At 36.8% G+C, this 10462-nt stretch overlaps 1 protein-coding gene across 1 annotated transcript; it reads right to left on the bottom strand.

Annotated features, from left to right (window-relative positions):
* Positions 1-5922: 5922 nt before the first annotated feature.
* LOC103435666 (uncharacterized) lies at positions 5923-9458 on the bottom strand. Its single transcript, XM_029102709.2, has 10 exons — positions 9296-9458; positions 8710-9087; positions 8516-8569; positions 8212-8295; positions 7549-7674; positions 7355-7422; positions 6922-6991; positions 6735-6800; positions 6583-6660; positions 5923-6492 (listed from the first exon to the last, which is right to left on the bottom strand). The coding sequence occupies exons 2-10, from the start codon at positions 9043-9045 to the stop codon at positions 6451-6453; spliced, it is 924 nt and encodes a 307-aa protein (XP_028958542.1). The 5' UTR covers positions 9046-9087; positions 9296-9458; the 3' UTR covers positions 5923-6450.
* Between the last annotated feature and the right edge of the window lie 1004 nt (positions 9459-10462).

The following is a 10462-nucleotide window of genomic DNA, read 5'->3' as shown; positions in this document are numbered from 1 at the left end:
AAAATTAAGAAAAGTTACCGTTGTGACACGTGGCACAATCTGGACTGTTGGAATTCAAAATTTTTAAATCCAACGGCAGAGATTAATTATTTGAATAAAAATTTAAAAAAAAATTGTAAAAAATCCGAAAAAGTTGTAAAAAATCTGAAAAAAAAATTGTAAAAATTTGTTTTTACTTTTCTATAAATACCACTTCTTCTCCATCTACCTTACACCACAATTTCATATTTTCTCAACTACTTTCAATCAAATTCCTATCTTTCTCTCAAAGTTTCAATCCAATTTTTTTCCACAAAATGGCTACTGATGCAGGTTCGAATTGGTCGCTTCTTGAAGATGTTGCGTTGTGCACTAGCTGGGTTGAAGTTACTCATAATTCCGTTACGGGTAATGAGATGCAATTGCGAGAAATGTGGAGTTTAATTCATACCAAATTTGTTGAGCAAATGAGTGGGAAAAGAACCAAAGAATCGATATCCAATCGTTGGAAAATACTTAGCCATTCCTTTAGTACGTGGAGAGATGCCTTGACACAAGCTAGTAATAATGTTCGAAGTGGGGCAAATTATGCGGATGAGGTAAGAATATATTATAATTATTTGTTTGTATTATTATTTTGTTACCTAATTTGATTATAATTATTTGTTTGTTTCATTTATTTGTTACCTAATTTCATTATTATTATTTGTTTGCAATATTTATTTGTGACCTAATTTCATTATTATTATTTGTTTGTATTATTTATTTGTGACCTAATAATTTCATTATTATTATTTGTTTGTATTATTTATTTGTTACCTAATAATTTCATTATTATTATTTGATCAAAATCTATCGTCAAAGATTCTCAAAATCTATCGTCAAAGATTCTCAAAAGATAACGACACGTGGCACGATGACATTGGATAAAAATCTTATCGAAATCCATCGCTAAATAATTTTTTTTTTATAAAATGACACGTGGTGCAACGAGAACGATTTAAAAAATCTTATCCGAAATTACAAATAATTTTATTTTGTATTATTTAAACAAACAAAAAAAACTAATATTTTATTGCCTATTGCCAGGGGGGAGGGCTCCAAGGGTGGAGATGCAAATGACAATTACTGTTCATTAATGGCAGTTACTATTCATTAAAGGCAGTTACTGTTCAAAATGGTGGATTCAATAGTGAATTGCCAGGGGGAAAGGCTCCTTGGGTGGAGTTGCTCTTAGTGACTTATCATGTGTCACTAGAATCCGTTATTTTAACTGATTTTTAACATGTGTCCCAATAACAATCCTAAGTCAACGACTTATCATATGTTTTTGTAGTTTCGTGCATGTAGTAGTTGTTCAGGAGTTTACTGTGACGACCAGTTCCTAATTTTCATTTGTAATTTATCCCCGAATATGTAATTTGACGATTATGCCCTTATTGGCAAATGGCGTGGACTTATCCTATTGCTTTCCATTTTAGTTCTCGCTATCGCATTTAAATTGTACACGCTAGTACGAGTAGGCGTAGATTTTAAAGTGTAAAAATATCTACTTCGGATAGATTTCGATTTCCTTTTACTGTAGGAAATCTAAAAACCTATCCATTGGATCCCCTTTTTATCCTACCCGTGCACCCCTCCATTATTTCACTCCCTCACCTATCCCATCTCTCCCTCCTTTCAGTCACAAATTAGAAAAAGGAAAAAGAAATGAAAGAGGAACTATTTCTATCTCCCTCACCGAACTCTCTCTTTCTTCCTCTCTACAACCATCACAAAAACACACAAACGTGGCAACCAACTTAGGGCTGGGCACGGGCCGGGCCGAGTCGGGCCGGACCTAATTTTCAAGGAACCGGAGGTTAAAAGAAACGGGCCGGGCCGAGTCGGGTACATCATATTTCATTACAGGAATCGGACCGAACCCGGCCCGTTTCAAACGGGCCGGTCCTTGGTTTTTTTTTTTTTTTTTTTTTTTTGCGAAACCGCTACGGAAAGGACTCCAGAACCACCGCAATGCTGCCTTCGTCGTCGCACCACAGCTTCTCCACCGAGCCCCGCGCCGGCACCGCCACGTTTCTCACCATGGCCAACATCCTCACAAGCAACACCTCCATGCTTACTCTGAGTCGTAGTATATGTACCCTTTACCTGGTAATCCTTCTGAACACTTGTTCGTGAGACATGAGCCAACTGCCTCCATCACTGCCCGACAAGTAAAATTTTCCTCACTTAACCCATTGTCTACAAAACTGCTTCCATTACCTGTAAATCAAATAATACAATTAATGAACAAGTCAGACATAATTCCTGCTACTAACCAATGATTCCTTTCATACTACATCCGAAGTTGGGAATAACATATGGTTTTATTAAAGATTTTATTAAAGATGTCTATTCATAAGGATGATTTTGTCATAGAACTAAGCAATGAAATTCTGTAGTTAAAACAAGTACGCAGAGCATCGAATCCAAGCAATATAATGAAATTCTGTAGTTGTTTCGATTTTTATATTTCTTAAGAGAAATTGAAATCAAAATTAATATTAAAACACCATAAAGTTTAAAAAAACCAGAACCATTCCTGCCATAGAATTCTCAGAACATAAATTTACATGCAATCTAATACAATTTACAAATGGAAACATAAATAACTAGAAGTTACTGATATCAGTTCAAAGGTTGGAGTATAATTACCGCCAATTTCAGGGATAGGCACAGAGACAGAAGAGGACGGCCTTCTAGCAACCAAACTTCCTTCAATGTAAGAAGAAGACCTAACGGGCTTCACACAATGAGATTCGCCCATGCCCACCCAGAGTACAAAATTATTGGTTGATTTGGAACTCAGAAAAGTGAGATCGAGAATTGAGAGGGAGAAGATCGAGAATCGACAGATTCGAAAGGGAGGACTAAGGAGAGGAGAGTCTTTGTGGCGATGAGATCGTCTTCGTGTCGTCGTTGTCTAGGTGGAGAATAGTGTGGGTGGGAGGAAGGAAGTCTCAAGTCGTGGACTCGAGTGGGAATCAGTGGACTCGAAGGCGGCGGATGGACGAAAAAGAAAGGGGACGAAGGATGACGAGGAAGAAGGGGGACAGATGAGGGAGTGAATCATGGATAATGGATTAGGGTTTAGAGACCATAGTTAGAAACGGGCCATCCGGGGCCCTGTTTTTCTATACCCCTAAACCCGGCCCGCCCCTAAAATTTCAAAACCCCGGCCCGCCCCGCCCCGTTTCACTTATGAAAAAATTGGAACCGGCCCGTACCCGCCCCGAACCTTGATTACCCGCCCCTACCTGCGGTTCCTGTACCCGTTTGCCCACCCCTAAACCAACTACACCATTATGATCAGCTCAGTCCCACGATCACAACCATGTCCTTGAAATTTGGTGTGGACAACTTTTGACTTACCAACTCGGAAGGTCGACTTGGCGAGTTCAACATATCGATTTTCAAGCCATTTATGGCTTGGAAAACTCGAGAAAAATGAGAACCTGCACATTTTCATTCAAAAACCGTGACCATTTGGTCACTTTCAAGCCATTTTTTTGGTCAACCTCAACCACAATTGGACTCCTACTAGGGGAAACTTATCTCGAGGATTTTCGAGGCTAAGCTAGGCTCAGGGGCTACGACCCAGCGACTTACTATATATATATATATATTTATATTTATAGTTTCCATAAATGCGTATTTGTTTCACTTTTACGCTTATATTGCTTAGTATTGTTATTGTGATATATATTGTGATAAATGCTGCTATATGGTTGTAATATTACTGTCATGGCATTCATACATAATTGTACATGCTCAACCTGCTGCACCTGGTGTTAGTACTCGCCCTAGGGTCAGGGCTAGTCCTTCATATGTATGTTCACATCCGCACCATTCACTCACCTTGGATCCAAGTTAGGTGCCAGTCTTGTCGGGTAGATTGCACTAGGCAATCCGACTTGTATGTGATGCGCTTCTGCACCAGTCTTCACGTGATCGTAGTACTAGAGCATATTGATTACACCCAGTTCTGTTTGTGTCAGAAACTATCTGTTCAAACTTGTGTGTCAGCTTAGATGGATGATCACTTAGTTATACTTGATTATCACATGATTATTGCTGTAACATTTGATACATCATTACTTGGCATATTCCTGGTTATATTACTGCTATAACATTATCGAATTATCGTTTATATACTTGAGTAGTATGTTTAAGGAAACTATACATGTTTTACGGCAAGGGATTAGTATTTTCAAAGATAAAGGTTTTCTTATAAGCATTGTTTTGCTGACCCACTCAACTTTGTTTTTTCGCCCCTCCAGGACTTAGATAGCTGTACTCTTTGTGGCACTCGAGGAATCCCAGCAGTTCTGACATTTCATTATGTTTTAGACGTACGAACTTATCACTATTATGTAATAAGTGTACTTTGGTTGTTTTGACTACTCTTCTGTAGTCTCACTGTCTATTACACTTTGAATAATTGTAGTGGGTCCAACCCACGAATTGCGCACTCTTTCACTGTTTAGTTCTAATTAGTTTTAATTTTATTCACTTTTTGCATCGCTTACCCTTATGGTTACGTCACCTCACGGTGATGGCTAGCATGCTTCAACCTTTCCAGGTCGGGGTGTGTCATTTACACTTGTCGTTTGTGTATGCAAATTAAATTTCTTGGTTATTAAAGCAACGTGCCTAATCGGCACACATCTCTGTATTTGTTTGTGGTAGTGACTTTTACATTACAATTGTAATCTAATACATAGAACACAAATTAAAGGCTTATTTGGTATTGAAGATTAAATTGGATAACTTGCTATATTTAATGTATGTATGTGGAAGGAAGACATGAAGAAATTTTGGCAAGCTCAAAAGTGAACTACTAGCTAATAAAACTTATTTCTCAAACCCCACAAAATACGGTAGGATTATAAAGGAATCAAACTCAAATCCCTTGAACACACCTTGAATTTTATCAAATATCCCAATTCAATTTAATTTGAGACACAATTCCGCCTTCAACATACCTTAAATTTTATTAGATATCCAATGCAATCCAATTCTAGAAACAATTCCGCCTTCAACATACCTTGAATTTTATCAGATATCCTATCCAATCCAATTCTAGAAACAATCCCCCCTTCAACATACCTTGAATTTTATCAGATATTTTTGCCTTCAACATACCTTAAATTTTATTAGATATCCAATGCAATCCAATTCTAGAAACAATTCCGCCTTCAACATACCTTGAATTTTATCAGATATATTATCCAATCCAATTCTAGAAACAATACCCCCTTCAACATACCTTGAATTTTATCAGATATTTCCGCCTTCAACATATCTTAAATTTTATTAGATATCCAATGCAATCCAATTCTAGAAACAATTCCGCCTTCAACATACCTTGAATTTTATCAGATATCCTATCCAATCCAATTCTAGAAACAATCCCCCCTTCAACATACCTTGAATTTTATCAGATATTTTTGCCTTCAACATACCTTAAATTTTATTAGATATCCAATGCAATCCAATTCTAGAAACAATTCTGCCTTCAACATACCTTGAATTTTATCAGATATCCTATCCAATCCAATTTTAGAAACAATCCCCCCTTCAACATACCTTGAATTTTATCAGATATTTCCGCCTTCAACATACCTTAAATTTTATTAGATATCCAATGCAATCCAATTCTAGAATTTTATCAGATATTTCCGCCTTCAACATACCTTAAATTTTATTAGATATCCAATGCAATCCAATTCTAGAAACAATTTTGGCTTCAACATACCTTGAATTTTATCAGATATCCTATCCAATCCAATTCTAGAAACAATCCCCCCTACAACATACCTTGAATTTTATCAAATATTTTTGCCTTCAACATACCTTAAATTTTATTAGATACCCAATGCAATCCAATTCTAGAAACAATTCCGCCTTCAAAATACCTTGAATTTTATCAGATATCCTATCCAATCCAATTCTAGAAACAATCCCCCCATCAACATATCTTGAATTTTATCAGATATCCTATCCAATCCAAATCTAGAAACAATCCCGGCTTTTCTTAAACTGGTATACAATACATGACTTTATCTTCTCGTTATGTGCATACATTATCCAATACGATTCATGAACACCTTACCAAACAAGATACAATGGCATGTTGTAATGCATCCAATGGCTAGAAATCCCTTCTCTTCTGCCGCTCCCAAACACCGAAATTTCCTGCTTTCGGAATGTTTGGCCTTGAGCTAAAGGCCTAACCTGTTGAAGTAAGAACTTCCATCCTCAGTTTCAACCACCATACCACATGCCATGGTAGCCGTCTTCCCTCGATTTACTTTTCTTGAAAACACTGAACATGCGTTTTCCTTGTTGCTAAACTTCTGCACACACTAATTTATGTATGGCATTGGTCGCTTAAGTCTAGAACTGCATCAACTTTCTGTTACAAGGTCACCTTTTTCGGCAGATTGTCATGCCATCTCCAATGGGTACCTGACACTCCGAAGGATTTAGGGTTATCGAACAACAAACAAAAGATCTCTGAACTTTCTTACGAATGAAGATGCAAGTGATAGAACTTACCATACTAATGCTTACACGCTTGTCCTCCATTATACTTGTATTGAAATTTCTGATGCTGACAGTCTTGGCATCGTTTACCTGCAGGGAAAAGAAAACATTCAGCATAGTTCATTTTAGGGGAAGGAGTTAATAAAACCTGTTTATTGATTCACCTCAGGGTCAGCAACTTTTCCGTGCCAGAGGACATTATCGAACACAATTAGACCCCCAACTCTCACCTGAAACAAGAGACCAAGCCAACATGCAAACTGCTCATTGCTCAAAGAAACCAAATGATAAAGGAGAAAAGGAGAGAAATTCGACAAGTTTGAATCTTAAAAGAAATTATTTCGGTCTTACAAGTTGTAGTAACAGTTCAAAGTATTCCTGGTACATCTTCTTGTCAGCGTCAACAAATGCGAAATCATAGCTGCATGGCAGAGTAAACATGTGAAAATTGTTACTACAGTAATTATGGTGCCTTATGACTAAAAGTGAGCTAAAATGATTGATGCATTAAGCTCATTTTTTCAAAGAAAGAGAGTAAACAAAAAACATTGAAGAGATAACAAAAAACAAAACAAAGGTTACATTTGGGGATTCAAAGAGGAAACACGTCGAGCCAGTAATTCAAGAAGAACAATATGAAATGCAACGGCATGATGACAAGAAGAGAATTATTATTTAATTCTTCTCCAAAAATTTCACAAAATCTGAACCACAAACTTTCTTCAAAACGCTCAGATGAAACAATTATATGCATCGTGCTTCTCAACATTGCTCATTACATTACCTACATGCTTCACCGTTCAGAATCAATGATCTCAAGGAATCTGCTGCAAGTCCATATTTAACATGCACCTAATACCAAATTAGCCTTTTCAGTGTTGTGTCAAATGAAGTATAAGGAAAAACAGTTCGACATAGTTGTGGGGTTATATTCCTATACAGTTCATTGACAGTACTGATGAGTGGAAGACATACTACCTTGTGGGAAATATTGGCTTGATCATAATACTTTTTTGCCACCTCGAGACTTCTGTAATCTCTTTCGCAGGCTACTAACCTACCGGATTCTGGAAGAGCCAGTGCAATAGCCAATGATGAATATCCCTGAATTAAACAGTAACCATTATATCAGATGTGGCTAGTTCATCACATGAACGTGAGAGCTATTCTTGTCTCTTCTTGCTCTCCCAGTAACAAAGACTAAGAAACAGGAAAAGAGAAGAAAATGAGGGAAACAGAGGGAGTAGTCAAGGAATGTCAATGTTAATTACATTTCACCATACGCATCTGCTTTTTTGACTTTTTTGACTTTGTGTCTTTCAGTTAATATATTGGGTTTCAAGTTCAACTGATGATTATATCTTTCAAAAAATGGTAATGTGATTGGTGTATGACCAATATTTATCGAAAGTATAAAAGATCCAATAGAAAGGGCCACTTTAGTAAGTCGAATGAAGTTCAAGGGGCAATGGGAGTCAAATTGAATGTCGAAGACCAAAGTGAGACACATGCCTCAAGAGACATTGGTATAATTACTATAATATACCCAAAAGGGAATGTGCGATTAGAAATTTAGAACAAAGTAGCAGGAAGCCTGTTAAGTTGCAATACAATTAAGTTAGAATGAGAAGGGATACATACGGTATAAACGCCAACTTCAATACACTTTTCAGCCCCATGAATCTGCACAAGCATTGCAAGCAGTTGAGCCTGATCAGGAGACACCTATCCAGAGAGCACCACACTGTCAAATTGTGTTGCAATATAAAGAAGAAGTACGAAGACATCAGACAGTCGAAGGCAGTTAACTTTGGTTGTCAATTAAAAGTTTCAATTGTTTTCAAGAGGGTCCTGGCTAGCTACCTTAAAAACCAGCATTTCCCTTCACCTATATCTTATCAATGTCCATGTTACATAAAAAGGAATGAGTAACAGTAGCAAGTACCTGCATCTGACTACCACGCATAGAGGCAGTCTCCTCCCTAAGTTGTTGTAGAACCTGAAATGCAATTGTGATCAAGATAACCCGTACAGAAAATGCAGATGTAAAAGAACTCAAAAAAAAAAGAAAAAAGAAAAAAAAAGAAAACTAAGGTGCCGAATAAAGTGAAATGAAATCGAAATTGGGTTCATTTATACCTCTGGCTCTCGAACATTGGCAAGGATGTAGTCGTAAAGGCGTGGAGTAATACTGATAATCTGCTTGTTTCCATACTTTTCATCATTGGCAACAACAAATGGGCTGGTAGCACATCCTCTTATGGTCTTATTTACCTTTCTGGTGAATGCAGCAAATCCCAAGCAACCTCTTGGTATTGGGTACCTCTCAGAGCAGGTCTTGTTGGTGGCAATGCTAGAAACGGTGACAGTTGGGGACAAAGAATGGGACTTTGGTACGGATTTTTGCGGAAGAATTACCCGCTGAGGCGCTAAGATAGACCAAGAATGAATCCCCAAGCTGTTGCTGCTCCCCATAGAGGCAAAGTGTGGAGCAGATTCCAATAACAGAGTGGCAAACTGCAGATCAATGCTTGTTATGGTAAGAAGAAGAAGTAGATAATACATAACAACAGTAATAGCGTAAAACCAAACAGCAGACACACTCTTTCTCTATCTCTTTATACTTCTGTTGGGCATTTCTACAAACACCTGGTGAACACGCATCACTGACGCTATGATTGAAGTAATAATCCATAAAACCCAAGTGAAAAATAACAAAACATACGAGGGAATGCAGTTTTCTGCGTGTTTTGGAGCGCAAAGAAAGCAGCTTTGAGCCTTTGACGGTGCAGTGCTAAATCCACAAATGTTGGAAACGGTATTGACTTTCAAATTTGCAAAATAGTGCCAAATAACAACTTTTCACGGTAACGATGAGTTTCCTACCACATTGTCAATCAATGGTTTTAATATATACTCTGGTTTGGTATTGCACTGTTTAAAAAAAAAAGGTTTGTTTTTGCTGTGACGTGAGAATAAACTTATTTTTGCTGCTTCACGTTTTTAGTTTTTTTCACAAAAAATTGTGAAAATAAACTGTTTTGAAGTGTTTACCAAACATATTTTTGAGCTGATCTTTTTTAATACCCACTTTTTTATAAAAGCACTTCAACATCAAACCAGTACTAAGTCTTATAAGAATTAAAATAATTTATTACAATCGTTTTTTTTTTTTGCTGAAATTTATAATCGTTTGTTGTTGTTATCGTTATCTTATTCATAGAGTTATATCGCGTTGTTGATTGAGTCAAATTATGAAGTCACTAATAAAAGTATATCACACTTTTGTTTGATGAGAAATGCTAAGAGGAATCTCTTAAAAGTGAAACAATATTTTATAAAGTTGGCACAAAAATTGACTTTAAACTATGAGATGGGGGAAAGTCTATTATGCTTTGACATTTAAACTGTGAAATCACTTCCTGAATTATATCACTTTTTTTTTTAATACGTACGATATTATCTACACTAATAGATGAGGGTGGACTAAGCCTTACACTGAGCTAGCCATAATAATTTAGTTCAAATTTCCTTTAATAAAAATCTAACATAATACTTTTTCACTTACAAGTGAAAATGAACTTAACGTAAAATTTGACGAAGCCTTGAGAGGGGATGAGGTGGGTTGATAGGCCCATATTACTTGTCAAATTCAATCATACTTTGTGCTGGACCTCTGGTTCTCGACCCATACCCAATTAAAAGACGACCCGACTGCAGTTGCATTCCAGTCTTCCCAGACTCACCACACCAGTAACCAGTCATCTTTGGCTGGAAGTAGAAGTCAAACATCAAGCATGACAACACAGAAGAAGGATAAAAAGGAGGGAAATTTGTCACTTGTCCTTAAATTGTCTATTTTTCAATTAAAAGGACAAATCTTTATTATCCA

This window comes from Malus domestica, chromosome 05 (genome assembly GCF_042453785.1).
Source record: "Malus domestica chromosome 05, GDT2T_hap1".
Classification (NCBI taxonomy): domain Eukaryota; kingdom Viridiplantae; phylum Streptophyta; class Magnoliopsida; order Rosales; family Rosaceae; genus Malus; species Malus domestica.
The sequence above is the reverse complement of the archived record's forward strand: the minus strand, read 5'-3'. Positions and strand labels throughout refer to the sequence as shown.